At 41.7% G+C, this 27,806-nt stretch overlaps 1 protein-coding gene across 2 annotated transcripts in view; it reads right to left on the bottom strand.

Annotated features, from left to right (window-relative positions):
* SEPTIN7 (septin 7) overlaps positions 1–27,806 on the bottom strand; it is a 57,352-nt gene that overhangs the window by 17,989 nt on the left and 11,557 nt on the right. For both annotated transcript variants that reach the window (XM_065665358.1, XM_065665359.1), the window contains exons 3-6: positions 9,322–9,428; positions 3,729–3,829; positions 2,989–3,123; positions 454–571 (exon numbers count right to left, since the gene is read on the bottom strand). In XM_065665358.1, coding sequence (XP_065521430.1) covers positions 454–571; positions 2,989–3,123; positions 3,729–3,829; positions 9,322–9,428 — 461 coding nt within the window. The remainder of the gene's footprint in view (positions 1–453; positions 572–2,988; positions 3,124–3,728; positions 3,830–9,321; positions 9,429–27,806) is intronic.

Genomic DNA, 27,806 nt, shown 5'->3' with positions numbered 1-27,806 from the left:
ACCACTGCCCGAGACTCAACAACAGATATACTGAGTCTCATCTAATCACCTGAAGCTTTAATAAATACAGCACATCAACACAAAAGTGAATACCACAATACAATCAGTAATACCATGATATGGCTAAAACCACTCTTTTTTATTTCCTTCAACACACAACTCTGTTAGGCACCTAAATCTTGACAGCTCCCTTCCTGATTTTTATCTCAACACTGAATTATTTCACTTGCCAAGAATCATACTACACTTCAAACCTCTTCCCCTGAGGATAGAAACAAGATTATTTCACCAAGAAATATAATTAAATCTGGAGACATAAATTACTTTGCTTTGCTGTCTCAAGTCATTGCTGCAGGGTTTAAACTTTGCATGCAAGAAGTTAAATCTCACCATTTCCACAGGGATCAACTTGCTAAATTATCCCATGCTGTAAATATCAATCTTCCATCTCACCTGTTTTTTAAACTGTTGGCATTCCTCAGGTGTAAGTGTGTCTGCTTTGGCAATAAGTGGAATGATGTTCACTTTTTCATGCAGGCGCTTCATAAACTCTATATCCAAAGGTTTAAGTCTGAAAGACAGCATTAGAACTTTGCAATTTATGTTCATGAAACAAGAATGTACAAATGAGTTGAGATTTGTCCTGACAACTGCTCTTAAGACACTGATTTATGAATGATAGATGCTTGAATGAAATTCAAAAGGCTACCTACAACTGCTATAGGAAATCCCCTACCATTGTATAATTCCAGAGGAATACATGGTTAGTATTAATAACAGTCACAAGACTTCTGCTAGCTGAAACTACACTCATGTAAGCAAGTGATAAGAACTTCCTGCAAAGGTAGTAAAGCTCATGTCATTAGGTGGAAGACAGACCCATTTGAAGCCTGGCTAGTAAGAGTTTACAGTTGAGCATCACGCTCTGTTTGCAGACACTGTTTCAGTTACTGAAAGTCATGTTTCTTTGTATGCTTCTTTCCAAAAGTGGCCTCAGATATTTATACATTATGTTGCAGAAGACAGCAAACTGGCCTGTGTACAAATAAAGTAGAAATACCTCATCTCCAAATCACACCATAGAACAAAAAGCCTATTGTTAAAGTGGATGACAACTAAAACACCCACGCTATGGGGATATAAAACCATCAATGTACATCAAAGTGGTCAGTACTTCCTGGCTGCTAAAGCTAAGCCACAGAGATTTTGATGCATTAATGCTTCAGAATTATAGTAAGTTTAGTCAGGCTTAAAGGATTCATTTAAAGGATTTAACAGGATTATTTCTCATATAAAAGAAATTAGGATTAGGAACATTAAACCCATTTGTACATTTGGTACTCAAATTTAGCTTCTCCTCCAAACCGTAAAGAATAAAAACAAGCTAAAGAACACATACTTCACTTCAACATTTTCTACCAGCCACCGAGTTTCTCAGCATGCTTCCATTAAATAACAAACATTAACGCACATCTAGATTAAGAGCACTGGTTTGGCTACCCATTCACCTTCATGTGCTTTCCCTCTGACTTTTATAAATGCATGAAAGTCATAGAACAAACAGAAAGTAAGTTCCCTTACAAATGTTTTAATTCACACTTGACAGCTCCCATGCGCTGTCTGCACAGGAAACATGACCAAAGACTGCACCACCACAAAAAACAGGTATGAAGTTAGCAATGTCCTTTCAGATAAGAGTACCTCAAAGATGAGAGGAATGCTAAAAGCAGCACCAGTTCTCTCCGTGCTCCCTTCATTTTCTGGAAATAGATGACCAACTCCAAGTATTTACTCCGGTAATTGAAAAACACTAAGCAAATCTAGCTCACCTTTACAAGCCTCCTCTACCCCAAAGTAACACTGAACACCTGTACAAGGAACATACTTTTCCAGCTTTTAAGTTTTGGTCACTAGATTTGTAAGGTTATCTAAAGCACTGCCTTAGCTGTTCCCTAGAAACAATTTGTACTTCCCACTGGTTTACAAATTGTTAACAGATAAAAGGAGGGTGTGTGTGGGGAAGATAAATGTTATTTTGAAGAATCAAAAAGCTACCTCAAAAAGAGATTGACTAAAACAAGCAATGAATCATCTTCCCTTCACTTAAATAGCGTTTTGATTTTGCACACTTGTAAAACAGCGTACGCAAAGGATTCAAGTGTTTGAATTTAAAACTGAAAAGCATTTTGAGCACAAATGACAGTACAAACACGCATGCTAAACTACAACAACAGAAACTGTTTCATTAAGGCAAGGCTACATAAGAAAAACTCTTCTCCACTCCCCAAGATTTCTTTCAAAAGTTGAAGGTGTAACTTATGAGTAATCTGACAAATTTAATTAGTTGTAACACAGTGATAAAATGCTAACCAACCGATTTCAGATCTAGTCAGTCTGAGTTTAATACAGCCAGGAAGTGCAGTTCTCTCTCTCTGCCGCTAGATAGAAGTCTGATCAAGTTAAAAGCTAAGCAGGGGTGGAAGTACTGCACAATAATTTAACAAACATCCAGAACGCCTACACTGGAATTGTCACTTACAAACCACTACACTCCAGGTTAATTAAAGCATGGTTATAAAGACGCATGAAACTTCAATTTGTTATTATTCAAAGGGAGGGAGGAAGAATAGAAAAGAAAAATCCTGCTGGCTCGAAGTGCAAACCAATTTCTCCTTCCAATGGGAACAAAACCAGACATAGGTTATGAATAGACACAGCACTTGTGAAAACCTGGATGGTTTCAATTGGTCTAATACTATTTTTCATGTTAAGTAATTAATGTGCAATCCTGTTTCCTGGTGTTTCAACTTATTGCTTGTCTGGCTTGCTGATGTTTGACTAGCCAAAGCAAGCTCATCTTTGAAACTGAGCATGCTCTGCAGGCCATTACAAAAATCCTATCTGGAACTCTACATAACTAAGAATGCCAAATCTGGATGATTACCCGAGATAAAAGACAGCGAAAAGACAAAATACAGTAATACAAACCCATGTCCTGAAGGAGCAATGAAGTATAAACAACACTGCACTCTATTATCTGGCATCTGACGTCTGTTCACTCGAGATTCTGCATTCAGGTAGTCCTCAAATTTACTGTCAATGTAGTCGATAACTGGCTGCCAACTGCAGAGGTTACATGAATAAAAACCTGTAAGTTATATCATTTATGTAAAAAAGTCTGTGTTTGCTAAGAAAGAGATGTACACTGCTTTCCCGTGGCTTGTGTGCATTTGGGGGGATTTGGTTTGGTTGTTCTTTTAATTAGAAGTCTTCAACACAGCCTATTTTATTTAAGTGACCAGCTCCTCTACACACACCCGAGTTACATAGCCCTGAAGATACAATCCTTGAGTTCACTGAAAAACCCTCTCAAACACAATTACCTTCACTGTAATAGCATTAAATAGAACACTTAAGAACAGTAGCCAAAGGAACACGCTTTACTGGTCACATCTTGTGACAGCACAGAACTCTGCTCTCCACACTGCATGAGTGGATAGAAAGCCAAACACTCCATTCACTTCAATGGGACAAGCTGACAGCATTTCAATCAAGTTCTAGAGGTGCTTGGAACTACAGCTGTTAAAAGTTTCTAGCTAACAGAAAAGTTTAAAAGCATTATTTTAACTGAAGATCAAAGCTGCATTTAAGAACACGTCAGAAGGCGTATCTCACACACACAAAATACAACTCAATTATTGTGGGAGAACTGACAAGGAATGTCTTACCAATTACTATTATCCACAGCATCTCCAAATCCTGGTGTGTCAACTATTGTAAGTAGTAACTGAACGCCGCCCTCTTTGATTAAAACTTTTGACTGCTCAACCTGTAAAATTAATAAGGAAAGATCAAATTTTGAGCAATTTAGTCACCCATCATAAACACTGAAAAGCATTCAAGGAGTAAGAAGTCTGACACTGAATTGCTAACTTTTTTGTTTCAGAGAGATACTGGCTCCATGTTTGGCTTATAAAATCCCAGTATTTGATAATAATTATTTCTTAAAGAACAAATTGGTAATCATATATATAGCCAGTGATAAAAGAACCCAGGTAGGCATATAGGATAGCTTTATATTTTAACTCCTGTCAAAGCAGGAACAACCCTAACCAGGCATTATACTTGATGAAATTGTCAATGTTGGTCATCTCAAAGAAAACTACACTTTTCAAAACTAATCCTTCCCCCAAGCATCTTAGACGCTACATTTCTAGTCCCTGATGATGCTTTTTTAAGAATACATTTATTCTTCCGCTAGTATAATGCTTAGGAAAAGAATCACAGAAAGCAATGGCTTCCTGTTACAAACAGATTGATATTGGAAAGTAATACAATCTAGCTGCAATCTGCTGAGCTAGACCTCATGTGATCTGTAATGCATCGATTCCTGTTAGCTCAGGTCACCGATGGAAACCTGGCTCAGAAGGTAACTGCATCAACACAAGGCATGATGCAAGATCTGGGTGTGGGAACATGCGTCTCACGCTGTGACCACCCATGTGCAGCATGGCTCAGTCAGCTGGCAGCAAGCACATCAAACGGATGAAGCATGTCACGACACAGAAAATACAGGCTTCTTTCTTCTTTCTTCTAACACTTCTTAATGTTACTTAATACACTTCTTTCTTCTAACATCTCAGTAATTGACAATGCCAATGTCAGGTGTATCTGCCTGCAAAAGCACTGTACACCACTGTCATTGAGTCAGTCTGTTCCACAGCAGTAAGAAATGACAAACTCAAGTTAGTGTGCTGGCGCTTGCCAGCTGCTCACATAGTTAATCATAGCTTTTCTCCCCAATATTAAAAATCACTACTGATGCAGTGTTCTGAATACTGATTTAAAAAATCAGCCACACAAGCCATTTACTCAGAGCCACACAGGAGTTGGCAGATATTGATACCACCTTGTTGCTCATTGCTTAACATCTCTTAACCCTCCTGAACCCTAACTGGGGAGAGAAAAGAAAGTTAAATATAACTAAGTGAACATCTGAAAGAACATTCAGTAATGAACTTTCAGAGACAGAAAAAATTGGATAATATATCCTACCTGGATGGTCTCTTGACCAGCTCAAGATTTGAGAGATCGTATCAGTGCTGCTTAAGCACTTGCATATCCCTAATTCTATAGATGAAACACTCTCTCACAGCCATACCTGAACACCGCTGTAACCACTTTGCAATCACTGGTATGTGATGCAATGTAGATCTACAAGATAAATTAACACTCCACCAGAAAGTCCAAATAAATACCTCTTGCACAAGCAGAACACTGCTTTTAATTCAGAAAAGAATACACAAAACCACATAAAACAGTAACCTGACTGCAAAGAAAGCTCTGTATGCAACCTCCAAGTATGCTGGATGCTAATTTTACCTACTCATCAGTAGGGATCTTATCTGAGCCAAATCAATCCCTTTAACTGCTGGGTCTCAAAAAATAATTCAACTGCACTATGGCTGTTCACAGCATGCAGCTGTCCTGACCTGCATCCTCACCTAACAAAAAGATAAAAAAGAATCACAGAATCACAGACTGGTTTGGGTTGGAAGGGACCCTTAAAGCTCATCCAGTTCCAACCCCTGCCAGGGGCAGGCACACCTTCCACTGGAGCAGCTTGCTCCAAGCGCCCCTGTGTCCAACCTGGCCTTGAGCACTGCCAGGGATGGGGCAGCCACAGCTTCTCTGGGCACCCTGTGCCAGCGCCTCAGCACCCTCACAGGGAACAGCTTCTGCCTAAGAGCTCATCTCAGTCTCCCCTCGGGCAGGTTCAAGCCATTTCCCTTGGCCTGTCCCTACAGGCCCTTGTCCCAAGCCCCTCTCCAGGTTTCCTGCAGCCCCTTCAGGCACTGGAGCTGCTCTAATGTCTTCCCCTTCAGGAGCCTTCTCTTCTCCAGGTTGAATCAGCCCAGCTCTCTCAGCTTGGCTCCAAGGCAGAGCTGCTCCAGTCCTCTGATTAGGTCCACATCCCTTTTGTGTTGGGGGCCCCAGTAAGGCAGCTTCATAAAATGAGAGTCCCCAACCTTTGGCTACAGAGATGCTAGTCACAGAAGAATACAGGTTGGGGTGGACTTCAAGGCCACTCAACTCAATCTCCTACTTCAGCAGGAGTTACTGTGAGGTTAGGAAGGTTTTAAAGAAGAAAAAATAATAACGAATAAGTAACAACATAATGATGCACACACACCCGTCTAAGGCACCACCAAGTTACCCTTTTACTAACTGCACAACTCCTACCCTTCAAAAATGTCCAGTCCAAAGCCACGAGAACCCAGGAACACATGCAGTGCTTTAAAAACTGATGTTTTAATTGTGGTGAATTCCCTCCCACCCCAAGCGTTCAAAAGAGAAATGTTACTGTACATAAGAAATCCCAGAACTCAAGACAGCAATCCCCAGCCGCACAGTCAACTCAGCCAAGAGTTTACTATTCACAAGCTTTAGCACACAGGAGATTAACTTCTGATTCCTTGCATTCCTTTCACTATCTTGCGTACAGTAACCACACAGCTCCTCCTATAACCAAACTCTCCGCAAGTGTAAGAAACTCCTAGGACTTTCAGAATATTAGAGATGATAATGTTAAGAGCTGTACTCTTGCCAAGTGCTACAAGGTATCAGCTTTATTCTCCAGCAAAAAAATCCCCAGCAAGAGCCATTAAACAATTAAGCACTCACAGTGGAATGCTTTTACAAAAGAAGCAATTAATAAAACATTATCTTGAATGTGTGTTTATAACAAAGGAAAAGGAAGGTCAGGAGAGCCTCAGAAATGCCACGCCAAACATTTTTCCTGATTCTGTATGCTTGGAAGTTTTAAGTATGTCTGAATTGGTGAAGTTCTCTTCTGACAAATGGCCTGCTTAACTGAATCCCTTCATTCAGTTAAGCATTCAGACAATGCAGACCTTACTGCATGGGAAGAGTTTCAATTCATTTCATGCATTCATGGAGGTATCTTGCTATAAAAGAAACATTAGTTATCAAATTAAATGTCATACGCTTGTGTTAAGGACAATCAGACCACATGCAACATATACTGTAAGCAGTAGAAAGCCCTAGTAAAAGACAGTAGGTGATGAAGCTGCCTCTGTAAAGTTGCATTTTTCTAGCCCAAATTGATGTGTCCATACATGGTCAAAGGCACAGAAAGCAGCATCTGGCAAAGATCCAGAACATCACTGTAAACTAATGTCATTCATAGTTAAGCATCCAACTGCATCCTATCATCTGATTTGCAAGTATTCCAGAGGGATTCATGGAAAACATTAGTTCAAGTCTTGGAATTTAAAGCTTTTTAATCAAAGTCTCCTCCAAACTGCCATTTTCCCATGCACTCCAGCCAGCTGGGTCACCCGGGTCTCCTTGGCAGCTCCTGCACAGCACTCAGGACTTGAGGCTTGTTACAGCTTGGCTGCTTTTAATGGATTAAACAAGCCTTGACCATACCCCACCCACTACAGACACTCGAATAACCATCAGAGGAAACCTATTTCGTACCCATCATTTCTGAAGAAGTTTTGTTTGAATTCATCTGACATCGATCGGTTAACTGCTTTTCTGTCTTTTCCATGGAATTAATACACAGGACCTGCCTCACCAAGCTGCAAACTGTGACCGTTTTCCAGCCCAAACCACAGTTCGTGTTTATCTATGCAAGAGTCTCTTGTACAATTCTTGAACAGTAAGTTATTCCCACCACACAGGAACAGGCAATTATTACCACGGAGATTTTAGGATGCTCTGGTGGTCTGTTTCACCTCTACACCACAAAACCCTTGACAACCTTAGAAAGGTTTACACTGGCAAACAGCACAAATCCCATGGATCCAAACAGCAGCTCCCACTGGTAGCTCTTGGGATTTCAAATTTGACTGGCATCATCTCCACGTCATATACAATGTTACCAGCACACACAGCTTTCAGGGGTGTAGGAGGAAACAATTTTATCCTCACTTAAGACAGTTACACTGAAATGAGACAGTTTCAGTTTCCTTCTAAAATGGTACCCTTGATTTTTCATTCATCATAACAAGGAACTGAAGGAAAAGCAATGCTGCACTACAAGTGTACTCCAAAAGAAGAATACTCATTAGGTAAAGCAAGCAGTAGTTTCTAAGGGGGAAGGTGGTCTTCCAATACATTTTATTTCAATCATATTATTTGCTAAGTCATAATAAATCCCAATTCTCTACTGAAAATAGGTTTGGCAGCTCTTGGCCACCCTCAGGCTTTAGCCCACACAGTGGAAGTAGGAAAAAACAACCAAACCACCTCTGAAGAACTCAAAAGGTCGGGATGAACAGATGATCATCTCATCTCGCCACCTAACAGATGAAAACACTTAACTCAGATTGGGAAACTCTACACATACAGTTTTGGTTTAATTTTTCTTACCCTGATCCATCTTTAGCCAGGGTGGAACTCAGTTATCTGTGAAGGATGTCTCGGTGGGTTTTAGGTTAGATTTTATGTAAATTCTATGATTTCTATTAATATTTTATATTAATATAAAAATACAATCTTCCAGAGACGGAATCAAATCCTCAGTTATTTAAACTATAATTCAATGAGCATAACCTGAATTGCATAATCATAGAATCCCAGACTGGTTTGGGTAGGAAAGGACCCTTAAAGCTCACCCAGTTCCAAACCCCTGCCTTGGGCAGGGACACCTTCCACTGGAGCAGCTTGCTCCAAGCCCCTGTGTCCTGCCTGGCCTTGAGCACTGCCAGGGATGGGGCAGCCACAGCTTCTCTGGGCACCCTGTGCCAGCGCCTCAGCACCCTCACAGGGAACAGCTTCTGCCTAAGAGCTCATCTCAGTCTCCCCTCGGGCAGGTTCAAGCCATTCCCTTGGCCTGTCCCTACAGGCCCTTGTAAAATGTCCCTCTCCAGATTTCTTGTTGGACCCTTTAGGCATTAGCTATATCCTTTAATACCTGGTTTCTAGAAGCCTGTCTTAAACAGTCAGGGGTTTTAGTGCACATCTACATATTTCTACAGATACACTCAACGCTTTATTTAATAATAAAACTTTTAATTTCCAAACAGGACTGCACCCGTATGAGGTTTCTAAAGCACAGGCAGTGCACAAAGTACTTCAGGGCTCCCCAACTTCAATATGCTACAACTTTCAGAACCCGGAAGCTTTGTATAGTTAAGGTCACTGAAAGACACCCTGAGTATTTCTTAGTGGTTCACACTGTGGCGTAACTCATTTGAAATATAGGTGCTTGTGTGACAACTGTATCAGCTTAGATTACTATATTGCAAGTTACATTGTTCAAGCTGCAGTTTTTCCCCCCAGACATACCTGGACAGTCTTTTTAATTCTGTGTGAAGGACCTGGATACTCTGGGGAATACAGTTCTGTTAAGAATAACGAGTTGATTAATGTTGATTTTCCCAGTCCGGATTCACCTGGAAGAAAACAGAACAGTTTCAGTTAAATCAGAAGCATCACACTGAACGTCAAAACAGTTGGAAATAAATTTCAAACGCTCTTGAAATGTAATATCTCAAAACATTCACTGCATTCTAAGACTTTGAGAATCTATTGTCTGTGCCAGTTTCAAGGAAGACCCTGCAAATCCAACTGTCACTGGTAGATTCTAAAGACATTCACTGTTCTGACCACATTAGGTACTGAATGCATTTAGCGCTTCTCCATTGCTCTCATTACAATACACAAAGATGGTATTACCCCACATTCAATATCATAGAGAAGCTATCTTCCTGGTACGCCTTCCTAGCATCATGCCAAAGCAGACTGAGCTATTTCAAGTACGATTTGAGAGTCTTATTCTCAGGGAAGGGGAAAAAGAAGAGCAGGGGTGAAGAGACTTTGAGATTAGTTTGGTCTAACTACTAAAGCCACAGGACTAAAATGGAGTTTCAGAACCGTGCAGTTTGCCTGGGAATGTTGTTGGTGGGGCAGGGAAGGGGGAGTGGATTTTGAGTTTTGGTAATTTGTTCACGAGCAACAGTAAGTCAGCCTCACTAAAGAACCTGGAGACACTACTGCCATGACAATCCAAGCCAATACAGTCACAATTCCCGCAGTAAACACTACACACACCCCACTCTCCCCCATTTACAGTTCCACAGAAACAGGATTTTCAAATCTACTTATGACAGGATTTTAAAGACAAGCCTTTTGCTCAGTTTTCTGTTGTAAAGAAGCTATTTCAACATGACAGGGCTTTGAGTAACTTGGTCTAGTGGAAGGTGTCCCTGCCCATGGCAGGGGGCTGGAACTGGATGAGCTTTAAGGTCCCTTCCAACCAAACCATTCCATGATTCTGTGACAATTCACACTGGCATGAGAACTAAGGGGAAAAGTGCATGAAAATGATGCTCTCTGTTCAAGTTTTCGGATGCAGTGCTGTTAGCTAAATAAAAAAAAGTCACACAGATATTTGCTCTTAAAGTCGGGTGCAAACTACATATTGTCACTGAAAGAGGAGAATGGGCTGCATTGCCTCACACTTTGAAAAGAAAAACCTAACTTGCTAATCCCTTCATCCCCAACAAATTATTGCTCATTTAGAGACAAATCTCTGAAAGCTTCAAAACTTGCCTTGAAATCAATGTCCTGGGTTAATGCAAGTCATTGAGAGTCATGAAATAAAAAGTAGTTCCAAACTTCAGCAGACAAGCCCTTGTCTCCACTGTAATAGCTGGCTTGATTTCATCCAACAGCTAGCTGAAACACATCAGCCATCTCAATTACAGTGGTGTAGCACAAAGTCTCTGCAGCACCAACCAGAGAAATCTGATTAGAGAGACTGCAAACAGATTAGCAGCTGAGGAAACACTGCAACCAGAGCTCCTGTGGGCTGGCTCCAGTAGCAGCAGGGCTTGTTCTCCAAAGCTCACCCTGTCCAACACATGAGCCAGCCCAGGCTGCAAGCACAGCCTGGAGACAGCCAGGAAGGAAGGCTGCAGCAGTCAAGGACCAAAGAGATACTCAAGTTGATAAACTCAAGATAGCAGAGGTGACACCTGAGGCAGAAGGGACAGGCTTGCTGACAAGCATTTTGTCACTACCATTGCAGATTTTACCTTTTCTGTGGTCAGATGCAGTCAGTATTTCAGAAGGGCATGATGAATACAGTGCCTAAATATGTCTGGTGGTAAGGCTCATGTCTTCTGCACTCCTGTGTTTACAAGATCTTTAGGGCAGGGTGAGCTGCAGCTGAAAGGCTTCCCTACTAAGTTTTCAGATGCTTCTTTCTATTGAAAATCTTTACTTGTCCACCTGGGTTAACAGTTACCTGTCAACAGTCAGTATCTTTGTACAGATAGCCCATGGCACATGATTTGATATTAACGTTGGATAGCAAAATTTCTTCTTCTGTGAACAAACCAACTAAACGAACACATTCAGCTTCTTTTATATCTCAAACACATTTCGAAGGGGCTCAGAAGAGACCACCAGCAACCACTGGAATTGGCTGCAAACCATGGTAACTATCCTCACTTGCTTTAATGTTATTCTGGAGACTATTTAAGTATGGAGAATTAACAAAAAAAAAACCGGAACAATGAAGCGCAATCACAGAAATGGGGAAAGCAGTGCTCTGGAGAGGAAAAACAACTAACTCAGGTTGGTCTCACCTGAGCTACACAAATCTTTCATCTTCATTTCCAAATCACTACAATAACCAGTTAGAAAATCTACTAACAGCAAAGTAGCAAGTGTTCAACACATGCTGAGTTGGGGTGTTTTTTTTCAGCTCAATTTCTACCTATCGGCTCTTGTTCTGACTCGATTTTTACTAAGCAACTTAAACTCAAGCATCTCTTACCTCTGACAATAGAAGTGAGCTGTTCTCCTTAAGTCCTACTGGCGTTGCATTTCTCATCGTTCATTCCTGTGGCACATTGAGCATGTGGCATATTCCCAACCTCCTCCAACTTTTCAGCCTCTGCCACTCTTACACAAATACCTACAAGCAGTTCAGCGCAACCCAGCTTCCAGCTTTATATGTAACTCTTACTGGAGACTGCTCTTTCCTCATTCACATATTACATCTCCTGATAACGAACTACGCTACATCTTCTAGCTTCCACATCACTCTGAAAATCCAGGATCAGTTTTCTACTGTTCATAGGATTTTGTTTTCTAAAATTCGAGCCCAGAACTGAAAACCATGACTTACATTCTTAAATGTATGACACCTATGTCAGAGAGTTCATTAAATACATGAAGCGACCAAGATCACTAACCCATACTGAATGTTTCAGTGTGCTGTCTGCATGTTTTATTTCCTACTTCTTCATTAAATAAGAAAGAAATTACTCTTGCAGAAATCACCAGCGGTTTTTCTATTCTTCACTAACAATTACTTGGCTTTCTACCAGACAAACAGTACTTCATGCTCATGCCCTGTAACAGTCAACTGCATTGCTGAGAATGTGACCACTTGTTTAGAGTTACTTGATACAAACAGTCCAACACAAGCTGCAGTTGCTTTACTGCTTTATCAGAATAAAGATAGCCAACATTGTGTTTCTTCTCTGATGTAAAGGTGCATTTAGCACATTTGGTAGCCCCAACGAGTTATTCCAAAGAAATTAAACAGAAAAATGCTGTTCTTCAAAACTTACATACAGAATCACAGAATCCCAGACTGGTTTGGGTTGGAAGGAACCCTTAAAGCTCATCCAGTTCCACTGGAGCAGCTTGCTCCAAGCCCCTGTGTCCAACCTGGCCTTGAACGCTGCCAGGGATGGGGCAGCCACAGCTTCTCTGGGCACCCTGTGCCAGTACCTCAGCACCCTCACAGGGAAGAGCTTCTGCCTAAGAGCTCAGCTCAGTCTCCCCTCGGGCAGGTTCAAGCCATTCCCCTTGGCCTGTCCCTACAGGCCCTCGTCCAAAGCCCCTCTCCAGGTTTCCTGCAGCCCCTTCAGGCACTGGAGCTGCTCTAAGGTCTCCCCCTTAAGGAGCCTTCTCTTCTCCAGGCTGAATCAGCCCAGCTCTCCATAGCCTGGCTCCAGGCCTCACAGGATCTCCATGGCCTCCTCTGGCCTCGCTCCAATGGCTCTACATCCTTCTGGAGTTTGAGGCCCCAGAGCGTATTCTATTTTTAGCAGGTGAACCATTTACGTCATGGAATCTTTTCCATTTTATAAATTCTAATGATTGTGATTTGCTTAAAAATACAACAATCCCATCAGTTCGATGCTGGTGACTCAAAGAGGGGTAAATAGCTTGTCAGATGAGAAATAATGTATTTCATCTTCTTTCATCCTTCCACAATGATCAGCTATGCTCAAGACAGCACCTGCAAACTTTATGCAAACATGCAATGGCTTTGATGCCCTCTAATACACAGGTATTGCTTTGATACGGAAAGGAAACTACAGGAATAATCAAAGAGCCTGAAGTACTCCAAATGGCATGATGCAACCGTGCTCTTGCAAATGGGTAACGATGCTCTGCCATGTCATTACAGACGACCACAAAAATGGAGACTACAAGATGCTTTTAATTTGAAGTCTGATTTTAGAAGCTGTCGTGCAGGCTACTTCCTGTCTTCAGCACACTACAAAACATGAACCAACATTTCCATGAATACACAAGAACATCCAAATCAAACCCATCAGGAGAAGGGGTGGGAGCAGCACCACGCTATACAGCTGCTCCCACACAGCTCCAACTCCACACAGGACGGTGTCATGTGAAACCCTGATAGAAGTCCAACTTTGTATTTTACAGATGCTTATAAAGGAAAAAAAGCCAAAGCTCCACCATTTCACAACTCGCATTTGGAGCATAAATTATGGCAGTAACATCTGTTAGAGTCACAGAGCTGATCCTCACAGAACAGACCAACAAGGAAGTCTACCAGCAATGAATTTGCTTTTGCCCATCAGCAACTGCATCGACAGCAACAAGATCTCAGCATTCCAGATACAGTAAGACAATTCAATCAACTTTCTCAGAGCAAATCTTGAATGTTAAGTGGCTGGGGACAGAATCTCGGTATATCGTTCCTGTCACAGATGCCATTTAAATAATTTAGAAAAGCCATTAAAAGCAGGGAAGTACTTCAGAAGAATATTGCAAGAGATTCTAGAATGCCTTTTTCAAGTACTATTATTTCCCCTCAAAGCAGAAGCAGTTTTAGCTTCCTACAACTGGCAGTTATAAATGGCAAGGAAACAACGGCTGAGCTTCACAGGTGAGGTTTTAGCTGCTGCCAATAGAAATGGTTCCCTTCTTCCAACCCACCATTTGCATTAGAATTCATAATGCAGCATAGTGAGGCAAGAAGCGATCCAGCAAACCAGGGCTTGAAGATGGGAAAATGTGGCAGACACCAGGGAGACAAGGAAAGTCAGATCTACAGGTGCCCAAAAAGAGGGGAGGACAAATACAAAAATCTGCTTTTAAAACCAGACCTCTTCTCTGCAACAAAACAACCATCAACAGCTCATAAGTCAAAGAATTTGTGGCACTTCACAAAGAAAGTCGTGTTTGCTCCGCTTATGTATCTAGGCTTTGCTGCTGATAAACAGCATGTCTGCAAGGCAGCTGTTTCAAATTGGATATTACTTAATTAAACATGAGGCAAAGGAAGCCAATTTTCAGCATATTAAAAGAAAGTTCTACTCCAGTATAACAAAAGAACCAAAATCAAGTTACTCTTCATTTCAGGTTCTTCAACATGACTGCAGATGAAAAGAAACCACCCCAAGGGCATTGGTTCACCCATACGGAGTACCAACAACAGCTGAAACGTGACAACCTGGCGCTTTGGCATCCAAGGTTGCATGGAATTATGAGCCTGCAGTCAGCAGCCTGTGCTTGCCAAGCCCACCTCCCTTTGTTTCTTCTTCATATTAGTTAAAAGAAAACTGCTCAAGCTGTAGTTATACTGCAATGCAGCTTCAGAGACATTACAAACATCAAGAGTTGTCAAAACTGACCTACATGGAAAATGTGAATGCACAAGCTACCTGTGAAATAACTGGGTTAACAGTCAACTAGAAATGACAGAACCTGCAGAGCTCCAGGACAAATCACCTTCCATTTTCACAGGCTTTGACAAAGCCAAAATAAAGAGCCTTTGTAAGAAAAGAAAAAACCCACATTGCTTCAAAGTGAGTGCAAGAGGAATCAGAAGAGTCATGAAAAGATGCTAAAGGAGGATGCTCTCTTGAAGGCTGAGGAAACAAACATACATCTGAGACCACCACTGCTTGCTCTAGAAAAAGTATGCGTCCAGATAAAGCTGCAGAGCTGGATTTACTCTCTGGAGACATATAGGGTGACAAATACAACTGATCACATTCCCCAATTCTATGAACTAAAATCTTCCCCAGCTATGTGAATTAAAAAACCCCCAGATACAGGAACACGTTTGCCACCTGTGCATTACTACTGGCAATTAATTGCAAAGCATTTCTAGTACCCAATTTCTAACATTTGCTGACTCAAGAATGAAAGGTCTATTAATCAACAGCTCACAGATTGGTTACTCACAGTAGGATCTTTCATTACTTGGGCAGAAATAAAATCCGCACATGCTGATGAGAAAATAACAAGACAGTGATTGGGACAGAAAGATAAAGCAGGAGGCTACTGAAAAAATCCATCCAACTGGCACATCTAAGGCATGAACATCACAGAAAATTCCAAAAGGATAAGAAAGAATTAATTTTATTTACATGGAAACTAATGAGTCTCTATAGAACTCTACAAATAACACCTAGATTGACTTGAACTCAAAACTGCATCAGCTCTTCCCTTGAAAATGTATGCATGAACACAGTACAAACTACCGGAAGTAAGTGTTGAGTGCTCTCAAAATACCTCAGGTGGGATATTTTGCTATCCACAGAAATATGTCAGAGGACTGACCTTTGAAGATTTCTAGTCGAAATTTCATTCAATATCTTATACCTCGTCTCTTGATGCTGTCTCTCCTCAGTGTCTTTAGAATCACTTGTAATTACAAGGAGCACAAGGGAAACTATATTAGGACAAAAAAACTGGCACAAGTGTCAAAAGAAAATACAGATAGCTGGGCAGAATTCTGCAGATTTACCCTAGTGGTATTCTTTTGGGGGCAAATAAGGAATTAAAAGTTAGGGCAGTGATATTTACAGTCAGTGCTAGTCAAACGAGGACCAAGAGGATGGCGGAGATGTGTTCTGCTGTGTACGCTGCTCCCTCTTGTAAGCAGCCTTGGCAAAATACACACATTCAATACTTCATTTACTTGTGGGTGGTTACATTCTTTTGTTTCTATAAGACAGCTTCCACTGTAGTTGTCAAACTACATTTTATCTCTAACAAAAGCTGAGGTAGTTTGGAATAAGCTTGTGTTGTCAAGACTACACTCTTCTTAATATGGTGAGGAGAACAGTTGTGCAGAAGTGCTAAGCCATTGCTTCCAAATTGCTGTCACCACCATTCAGTTTTCTAATAACTACTTAGAGGAAAACTGAGCTGCTTTTGGAGCCAACAACAGAAGCATACACTTGACAAAGATGAAAGGAAAACAGACAGGGCTGACGATAAGGTGATATCCTAAGACCTGTCTGGTGCGCTTGCTATGTTTTGCAGCAGACGACCATGAAGGAGAGATATCAGAGGTGGACCAGTATTCCTTCTGGAATTCTTTCCAGCTAGGGAGGACAAAGCCCAGATCCAAGGATGCACAATCAGGTAAACCACAGTCCTTTTCAAAGGAAGGGGTGACAGAAATATTATCTCCCACAAACTCTTAAATCATTCAGTCAAATGCAATGTAAAAGAAAAAAAATCCTGGCATGGTAAATTAGGGAAAATCTAACATGCTCTTTTCTCTCTCAACATCTGCTGAGTTGTCAGTTATTGGTTTCTGCTACGCCTGGCACTGATGTAGCAGAAAACTGGTGAATAAATACTTGCCAATAGTCAGTTTCCTCTAAATTAGCAACTGTGTATTTACTCTACAGTTGTGTCAGCAGTGCATGCCTCCGAGAACTAAGGGAAAACAAAGAAATCATGCAATTTCTCCTCCACTCCAGGGTAATGCTAACCCTCTAAATTAGCCTTTTTAGTGCAATGTACCACAAAATATCACCTCATCTCCTGTTTCAAGATTTATGTACCCTAAGACTCGGAGTTTCACTCTGGATTTTAAAGTTCCCTGCTTTTGTAGCAGCACATAAAATATTTCAGTAATTCCTACATTTGCCAAGTGAGAACAGGAGGACACCACCACTGCAGTACTATGGATTTTCATTTTAGCTGAACTCCAACATCTGAATTTAAGAAGTCTCATGTTGCTCTCCTACTCCTCATGTGCCATCATGAAGAATTTGCTTGAGTAGTAGCCAGATTCCACACTGTTGTTGGAACTGGTCTCTCATGTATTTGTTCATCCTGAAATCATAATTCTAATCATCAGACTTTACAAAACATAAAGGAAAAGCTTCAGTGATGCACGGAAGTCCAAGTAAGATCCATCTGATTACCATGGAGTTATTTACAGTTTAACACAAGTGGAAGCTCCCCATTTAATAAAAACTTGGGGAGTCATTTGAAAATGCACACAAAGAAGATTTTCCATACCCCACAAATGTTTGGTTTGAAAGATGCATCCTAAACAACCGATTTTAAAGCCAAGACTGTATATATGTGTCATTTACAAACCTTAAGTTGCTCTTTTAAAGAAGGGACAAAGACTTGCCTTCATTCTAAACCACACTGGGCAGTTACAACAACCAGGCCTTCAAACAAGGGTCAACTTGAAAGCATGTGGCCAAAGCAGATTTCTGCATCCATTGCCATCAGCTGATGTGATGCATGACTTCAGCTGAGCAGTGCACCCAGTTATGCTCATCCCCTGAGCTCTCCAGAACTTCAGACACCTGCAGAATCCATAAACCACAATCTTTGAACATTTACCTAGGAATATGTTTCAATTGCATCCTACAAGATGATTTGTACATAGCTTAATTTAGTATTTGTAGTCTGAAGATATCCACAGAATAAGCTGCTCTTCCAACTATACGAGTCTTAAATTCTTCAAAGTATCTCAGATACAGACACAGATCCTTCATTCCAACCACCACAGTATAGTCAGTAATTAGAACGCTGAAGATTCTAGCCAAAAGCCAGCATCATTTCAATGCAACCAAGGCTCATTTTGACAAGTTTCTGAAACAAATACTGAATCATAGAATCAACCAGGTTGGAAAAAACCTTTAAACTCATCCAATCCAACCGTCCCCCAGCACTGCCAAGGCCACCACTAACCCATGGCACTGAGGGCCTCGGCTACAACGGTGTGTGAACACTTGCAGGGAAAGTGACTCCAGCCCTGCCCTGGGCAGCCTGTTCCAATGCCTGAGCACCCTCTGGGGCAGGAATTGGTCTTCAGCTCCATCTAAATCTGCCCTGGTGCAGCTTGAGGCCGGTTCCTCTTGTCCCATCCCTTGTTCCTTGGGAGCAGAGCCCAGCCCCCTCCCTGGCTCCATCCTCCTGTCAGGACTTGTAGGGAGTGATAAGGTCCCCTCTGAGCCTTCTCTTCTCCAGAATGAGCCCTGCAGGTCCCTCAGCTGCTCCTCATCACACTTGGGATCCAGGTCATAGCAACCAGTACTTTCACCACAAGAAACTAACCCCCAGTCTCTGTGCCACCCCTTCTTTGTGCTGACACAAGATTTCTCTTTTGCATGCTGTGAGCAGACTGAAGACCAACGTTCCTTGCAGTTCCCAGAAAACTTTCCAGCTGGATTCTCACACTAACCTAGCTTGGACCCAGTGCTATTAGCTCTTTCAGGAGCAGCACAGACTTAGACCAGGTTAGAATCTGAACTTCAGCCTAAAGGAACAGCTGCTATTGCTGGACCACAACTTTTTCCTAATTAAACCAGAACGACACTTCATAAATGCCACCGAGGCCAATGTGTCTCTTCAAGTACTTAAAAGTGATGGAGAATCATTTCCATACTCTTACTGACGCAACTGCCACCCTATATATCATCCAAATTTTCCCACTCAAGTATCTTCAAAGAATTGTCCACTATATTGAGAAACACTATGAAAAGGGAATTCCAGCATCTGTCAAAAAAGGCTCAGTAAAAATAAGCAAGCCTTACAGAAAAACTAGTCACAAAGGGGCTGACCACGTACAGAATGCACAGTGTCATTTTTTCCCTTCACTTAGTTCTGGTTTTCATTAAGCAAGAAAACCCTTCAAGTTTTGGGTTCAAGGTGTTGGGGTTTTTTTGCTTCTCAATGAAAAGTACTCAAGTCTTATTTTTGCACAAGTCCCCACAACCTGGTTTGGGAAAAGCAGCTGACAAGCACTCAATCCTGAAGTGAAACAGTAATTTCAATTTCACAGTATTTAAAGGCGTGCCATGACTGAAAAGCTAGGGAAACAAAAGCTAAATTACACACAATCCTTGAAATAAGCAAGTTTAATAGTGACTCCAGTGCCACATTAAAAACAAGGCTTTATGTAGTGTTTTATCCATTAACATCTGTGACACTCATCATCCTTGCCATATTATGATGGGAAACCTCTCAAAGGAACCAGCAATCTTGGAGACAGCAGCTCTAGCTATTTTCCAGTGGTAACTTCATGCTGGATGTGTTACAGATGTACCAACATTAACATGATGGAAGGAGGACTAGAAATAGACAGTCCACCACATCAGGTTGGTCAGTGGAAAAACAGCCATGTCAAGGAAATCCACTAGTATCAATAGGGGAGAAAAAGGCAGCCAGATGAGGTAAGGAATGGCAAAACAGAGTCATGGCTGAGGTAGTGACCGCCAAGGGATTGACACTGATTCTAGGAGTTTTGAAAAGGAAAATGCAAGTCTGGATCCTTTCTAGATGTTTCCAAATGCTACAGCTAAAATAGGTCACTGTGTAGCACAACACCCTTGTAGAAGCAGGGAATGGGGATGGACAACTTATGCAGTTTCAGTAACATCCCTTATTGTTCAAACTTATTATGGTGAAAAAAAAAACAAACAACCTACCAGGGCAATTTTTTGCACTTTTATATCCAGTGTTATTGGGAACTCTGTTTTAAAAAGTAAAGGCAAGATGACAGCCAAGTCAAGAACACAAAAACGAAGGTCTAAAAGACTGTGACTTGAAAGGATGGAGCCAGCAGATTCAGTAGTTATACAATCATATAATAGTTTGGGTTGGAAGGGACCTTAAAGCTCACCCAGTTCCAACCCCTGCCACAGGCAGGGACACCTTCCACTAGGAGCAGCTTGCTCCAAGCCCCTGTGTCCAACCTGGCCTTGAGCACTGCCAGGGATGGGGCAGCCACAGCTTCTCTGGGCACCCTGTGCCAGCGCCTCAGCACCCTCACAGGGAAGAGCTTCTGCCTAAGAGCTCAGCTCAGTCTCCCCTCGGGCAGGTTCAAGCCATTCCCCTTGGCCTGTCCCTGCAGGCCCTCGTCCCAAGCCCCTCTCCAGGTTTCCTGCAGCCCCTTTAGGCACTGGAGCTGCTCTAAGGTCTCCCCTTAAGGGGCCTTTTCCAGGCTGAACCAGCCCAGCTCTCCATAGCAGAGCTGCTCCAGCCCTCAGTGCGTGTTCATGGAACTTCTTTTGTGTTGCACTAGGGTGTCTCGAACAGAAAGTAAACCAGCACGCAAGCACAAACCAGAATCAACAGAAAACCTGGGGTTCGGATGAAGGCAAACAGAAGAAAGTTGGAAAGTCTTCAGAAAGTACAAGGAAATCTGAATAAAACTGAAAACAAAACTGCTAGCTATATCTAAAAATGACAGCTATACATAGCAGCCCAAATCTATGCTGTTTCTTCACAAAACTTCTTGACAGTGAAGCACTTAAACCTCACAGACTAATCAGAGAGAAAGGAAGGACAGAGTCCTAAATCGAGTATCATAGTGGGAGGGCAGTACTAGTCATCCCAGCATCCAATTACACCGGAATGAAATAGTCCTACAGAAAAATCAATCAGAAAGCTCTGGAAAATGGTTTTAGGCAAGAGTCAGACTTCAGCAAATCTCTCTGCTGCAGTGAGCTGTGGTACAGTGAAGTATCAATAAGCTCTCCCAAGAATATTCCTTCCCAAAATAAACTCACCCTGAACAACAACAAACATCCTCTTTACATTATGTGTTTCAGGTCAACCACTTCTTACAGTTTGATCTAAATCCATCTATACTGTAAAAATAATGATCAAGATTGTCAATACCACCCCAGCAAAACATCATCTTTACATCCAAATTTCCATGAAAAATTCCACCACCACCCCAACCCATCTCTACTAATGCTTCATCTGAATTATGGGCCAAAAATGCTCCAGAGATAATTCATGCACTGAAATGACCAGCAGATTTATTCTTAATTGGCCATTACTTGCTCCCTCCCTTTACACCAGAGTTATGTTTCCACTGGAGATGCAGCACTACAATCTGTATCAGGACAGTGTTTTGCAATTTGAAAGGCTTCTCACTGCCATGCTTAAAAGAGCGAATTACCAGGAGTGAGGGAGACCACCAAGAGACCTGGACAGCTTCTCCCAGTCCCAGAGTATACATTGGTTTTTAATTATTCTTTATTTAAATACACATAGCCCATAAAGAGCTACATTAAGATCGCTAAAGTGATCGGTCAACAGTAACGTCCACAGCACAGGGAGAAATCTAAAGGCTATTTTCAGCCACAGTGCCTCTAACAGCAGACACAAGATACTCTAGCATTACATTTTTTACTTCGAAGCTACAATAATTTCACAGCATTTGTACAGAAGAACAATATACTTGGTCACATCTTTACTAATGATTAGGTTCTAAACAAATTTTCACTGGTTTCTTTTCGCTATTGGTCAATTTCTTAATCTTAAAAATCATTACAATTATTGGCCTTTACGTAGCAAACATGTGGAAGCCCCTCAAGTCTACTACAGACATAACATACCTATGTTTTTGTGTGCTTCTTTGTGCTTAACTGATCATCCTCAAATGTCACATATGGAAACAAATGTGGGAGGGAGGAGGAATATAATTCTTCAGTATCATAGAATGGTTAGAGTTGGAAGGGACCTTAAAGTTCATCTACTTCCAACCCCCTGCCCTGGGCAAGGACACCTTCCAGTAGAGCGGGTTGCTCCAAGCCCTGTCCAACCTGCCTTGAACACTTGAACACATGTGGATTTATTCATTTGAAAGTACTTGAAGAATAACCCACCAAATACATTTTATTTACAGCTCTAGCACTAGCCTGCTGACCCAGGCAGCAACAAGCTGCAGAATATGGTTAGGCTGGTTTTAGCAGTATTTTGACAAGTATATAAAAATGTCTTACAAGAATGTGAATTTCGCACCTCTGGATCATAGGGGAAGAAGCTGAATTCAGTCTCTGTCCTCTCACTTCTGAAAATGAAGGATGGGACAGAACCTAGCAAACATCCTCCTACCTGGAATGTATTATATATTATGGATCACATCCCACAAAACTTCATAGAAACCAGCATATTAGAGAACCCTTTTTGTACAAGCTTTATATAAGCTAAATAAATCAGTATTACTGAAAAAAACAAAATCCAACCAACCAAGACCCCTCCACACAACACTACAGCTTTAAAGTTGTTCTTATCTTTCACTCACTTCTTTCCAAAAACTGGACTCACAACATAGATAAAATACTATTTTAGAACTTCAGTGCATTGAACTGAGAAGGATCAACATTAAAGAGCTACTACAGTTCATACACCCTCAAACAAGAAGTGCCAAGGAAAACATGCATGTATCAACACAGAAAGCTCCATTAATTCATCCTGTTCACAGCATACACAAACAGTGCTTGGTTTTGATTTATGACCAATGCTAACTGCTAATTAGCAGGCTTAGAACAGAGATACAAAGAAGCTTACTCTGAAAGGCAAGCTAGAGTGGTTTCGACAAGCTTGAGTAGTTACATTATCAACACAAGTCATAAGCACTATGCATAAACTCTATGGCCAGCAGGGAACAGACAGGGTAAAACTTCTTCATTGGGAAACAAACTTTTCTTTGCTACTATGCAAGACTCTTCAAAAAGAAAAAAGTCAAAACACAAACCCATAATGTCCATACCCAGGTTTTCTTTAGGAAAAAACTAAAAAGTCTATATTCTTGTACTGATGGTCTCTATAACTAGAGCTTCAGAATGGCTTCCATGTATTTCTCTGCATTCTCCTCAGCCATACTAGACTCTGAAAGTAAAACAACAATGATCTGCTGTTCTGGATGCAGCTGACTTAAGATGATCTATAGTTCTAGATGGAGGTTTCAGATTAAAGCATTGTGCCAAACACCCTCTCTGAAGCCAGTAAACTGACCCGGGTTCTCAACAAGCTACAAGGCGAAAAGCAAGAAGGGCAGTATCCACAGATCCACAGGATGGTTCACACCAGGAACAAATGGACCACCACATCTGTGCAAGAACCAGCTCTGAACTTAACCTTTAAGGCTGTAAGTGGTCTTTGTTAGACATGAATCATGTAAGTCAGGAAAACACAGATTTACCCAGAGCATTAATGAATACATTTAGTGGTACTTTGACGACAGAAAGGGCAGGACAAAAAACACCTAAGCCTTCAAGAGGGAACACCCAATGAGCTCACATGTAACAAAAAAGGCAAGAAAGTTTCTGATGAAAGAGGGATGGAGAAGAATGGATGCTTACAAAAAGCCCCCATGGTACAATATTCAGAACAATTCCCAAAGCTTCCATCAGCAATTGCATTCCTTGTGAACAGAATGTCTGTGCACAACAACCCAAGCATGGTACCCACCAGACTCAGCCAGACAAGTTTCCCCAACAGATCTGCTTTTTAATAAGTTAAGTGGCATCTCATTTATCCTACCCCTTTCAGAGAAACACAGTATACCACCTCTACCTCACTCAACTGTGTGATTTCAATGTGTCCTCAACCTCATTTACAAGGACTTAGTCGCCTCAAAGAGAGATGACAAAAAGCTGTGGTATTCAGTGGGTCTGAGGTAAGAGAAACCCTTGCGGGTACTGGGTGTGGGTATTGGGTGTGGGTACTGGGGTGCTGTCTGACAACCTCTCATGGCATACTGAAAGAAGCCAAACTCAAATTCACCTCTGCTAGCAGACCTGACCAAGGGAACTTCTCCATGAAGCCCAGCTCCCCACTGTCCCTGATCACCTCACCACCAGCCAGCCACACGGCTCCCACTTCCCCAGAAGCACCCTGTGCTAAATCGTACGTTGCCAACCATATCCTGGGCTGCATCAAAAGGAGCGTGACCAGCAGGTTGAAGGAAGTGATCCTGCCCCTCTACTCTGCTCTTGTGAGACCTCACCTGGAGCATTGTGTGCAGTTCTGGTGTCCTCAACATAAAAAGGACATGGAACTGCTGGAACAAGTCCAGAGGAGGGCCACAAGGATGATCAGGGACTGGAGCACCTCCCATATGAAGACAGGCTGAGGAAGTTGGGGCTGTTCAGCCTGGAGAAGAGACCTCATCGCAGCCTTCCAGTACCTGAAGGGGGCCTATAGGGATGATGGGGAGGGACTCTTCATCAGGGACTGTAGTGACAGGACAAAGGGTAACGGGTTCAAACTTAAACAGGGGAAGTTTAGATTGGATTTAAGGAGGAAATTCTTTCCTGTTAGGGTGGTGAGGCACTGGAATGGGTTGCCCGGGGAGGTTGTGAGTGCTCCATCCCTGGCAGTGTTCAAGGCCAGGTTGGATGAAGCCTTGGGTGGGATGGTTTAGTGTGAGGTGTCCCTGCCCATGGCAGGGGGGTTGGAACTGGATGTTCTTGAGGTCCTTTCCAACCCTAACTATTCTATGATTCTATGAACTGTGGGCTTTAAACTGAGAGGGCAGCAGGCAGAAAAAATATCTGTCCCAGATGCATTTTTCCACCTTTTTACCCATGGAAATTCATTTACTAATTATTTTTGCAAATCAAAATTTACATCTCAAGCTTAAGCAGCAATACAAGGAGTGTGTCTCTCATTTTACCATTCCCCTTCGATATTTTTCCCACCTTCACACCCAGCAGATCAAGTCCTCACTTTCTCCCAGAATAGCTTCAAGAACCACAGTTTTTGCTTCCTTCTAGAAGCAGATAACTCTAAAGCTATACATATGTTTTGACATATGCAGTCACTTTGTTAGAATCTGTGGAAAGAGCTAAAGATGGGTTTGAACAGTAAGTAATAAAAAGCCTTCCGGAAAGGGTCCAAAGTACTTGAACAAAAAAAGCTACAGCCTGAAACATCAGAAACAAAAGCACTACAATTTACTGGACATGAAAGGATGCTAAATATATTCAACTGCACTGCCATGACACAGCAGCTTGAACAGAACAGGTAGAAAGGCACGGAAGATACAGCCCTTGATCTTCCATTCTCAGAAGAATAAGCATAATCAAGGCACGATTTAACTAACAAGTCATACATGATGAGCTATAGAAACAAAGGCAGTCTTTTTAGTTATCCGAGTCTCCTTAGCTGGAAAATAAACTATCACTTTTTTATTTCTCCTGGGGTTTCTTGTACAGAAACCACCTCATTTAAAAGCTCCTCACTGTATCAAGAAAACCCAGCTGAGTCTTTAAGGCTTTTTTTTAATCCTTTCATAAAAGGATTTTATACCTTATATATATATAACATGTAACTTCAGCTATGCAGAGGCTTCACACAAAAAACCAAAAGGAGGGGAATCTTACACAGCAAATTGAGAATGCAGCTCATTACAAGTAAAAGAAGCAGCACATTGATTATGTAATCACAGACTGGTTATGGTTGGAAAGGAGCTTAAGATCATACAGTTCCAACTCCCTGCCATGGGCAGGTTGCTCAAGGCTCTATCCAACCTGGCCTTGAATACTGCCAGGGATGGGGCAGCCACAGCTTCTCTGGGCACCCTGTGCCAGCACCTCAGCACCCTCACAGCAAAGAGCTTCTGCCTTATTGATTCCTCTTCATAATAAATAGGCAACATGTATTGAGTGGCTCATGTCGTTTGGACATACTGTCAGTACTAGGATATGCACCAGAAATATCTTTTGTGAAAAAATAAGTATTATAAAAACAGATACTTCAAGGGGAAAACTCTCAGGAGTGGAAACATTCTGCCAACCTCTATTTGGCACACACACCTACTGCTCTGAAAGATACCACAATCTGCAGTATTCCTAACTATGTCAAAGCTAATCTATGTTTTCTGTAGAGTTAAAAGTGCTACAGGCTCTCAGATTCCTATCCAAGAAGAGCCAGCCTCAAGCTTCATCTACACTGGCAGTGAATGTTGTCAGAACAATGTGTCTACCTGAAGAAAACTAGGAGTTTCTAAATGTCATGTGATTTCTAGGAAACACAGACTCTTCCAGTAGAGCTGCAAGGGTCTAGGTGTCAGTAGCTGGGCAATTAGTAAACAGCTTTCTCCTCCTTACTGAAAACCTACAATCACCAAGAAAAAAGCAAATCCCACCAGTTTATTATTGATTAGATGGGAATGTGGTTCTGGAGAATTCAGAGTTTTACAGTCAAGTACATGGATGAAAATGCAAATTAAACCTCTAACTGCTTACCTGGGGAGAGAGGGCAACTTCTCAAGAAGGAACATTCCATAAAGCACAAATACCAATAGCACAAAGTTATGCAATACCTCCCCAACACCACAAGACAGAGTCAGTAAAGATTCACCATAGAAAGCTATGTCTAAGTTGAACCACTTAGGAACATGCAAACAACTACAGAACACAGTACGACAGCTCAAGGGGAGAATGGCTTTAACCTGCCAGAGGGGAGACTGAGATGTCTTAGGCAGAAGCTCTTGCCCATGAGGGTGCTGAGGCACTGGCACAGGGTGCCCAGAGAAGCTGTGGCTGCCCCATCCCTGGCAGTGCTCAAGGCCAGGTTGGACACAGGGGCTTGGAGCAAGCTGCTCCAGTGGAAGGTGTCCCTGCCTGTGGAAGGGGTCCCTGCCTGTGGCAGGGGTTGGAGCTGGATGAGCTTTAAGGCCACTTCCAACCCAAACCAGTCTGGGATTGTGTGATCTTTGTGAAGCACTGTTGATAGGCTTTTTAATTCTTATTTCATTGTAATAAACTATTTATTTAAATATTGACTACACTTAACATTCCCAAATTTAAAAAATTCCCTGGGGTTTTTTTTCTATTTTTAGGCTGACAGCAGCAGTTAAGGGAACTGGGAAGCACACAATGTTGGCAAACATAACTGTACTTGAATAAGCAGAAAAAAATTCTCTGCATCTGCCATCAGCTCATCTTACTCACTAGTACCAGGGAAGCCTTTCTTACCCTGCTTTCAGATGGCATAAAAAATGACACAGTAACATGAGTTTTACAATGCTAAAGGAATAAGATAATCTACTACAGGTTTACTCATGTATGATCTTTTCTGTAAGAGTTCATTAATAGAGACATGCATTGACAAAGGTCTTCACATTCTGCACATTCAAGTTAGAGTCATTCAAACAAGAACTGTGATTGTGTGCAATTTAATTGAACACTAATTTCTATCTGAGGTAACCCTATTTAATCAGTTTCTCATTAACCAGGTACTGTGAATGGCCTAACTTCACCTGATTAACAAGTGCAAAGGATGTCAGGACACAAATACAGCCAAATTCTAAAGGGTATTAGATCCATAAAAATTCCAGAGTCCTTTCAAACAACCAACAATTTCCATCTTCCTGAACTCTACTTCTGATTGAAAAGGCATAAAAGCATTGTTACAGTTTAGCCTTTCTTGAGACAAAATGAATCCACCTAAATGGTAAAATGAGAAAGCTGAATAGTCAAGACTCC

Source organism: Lathamus discolor, chromosome 2 (assembly GCF_037157495.1).
Source record: "Lathamus discolor isolate bLatDis1 chromosome 2, bLatDis1.hap1, whole genome shotgun sequence".
NCBI lineage: Eukaryota > Metazoa > Chordata > Aves > Psittaciformes > Psittacidae > Lathamus > Lathamus discolor.
Note: the sequence above shows the minus strand (reverse complement) of the source record. Positions and strands in the feature narration are given on the sequence as shown.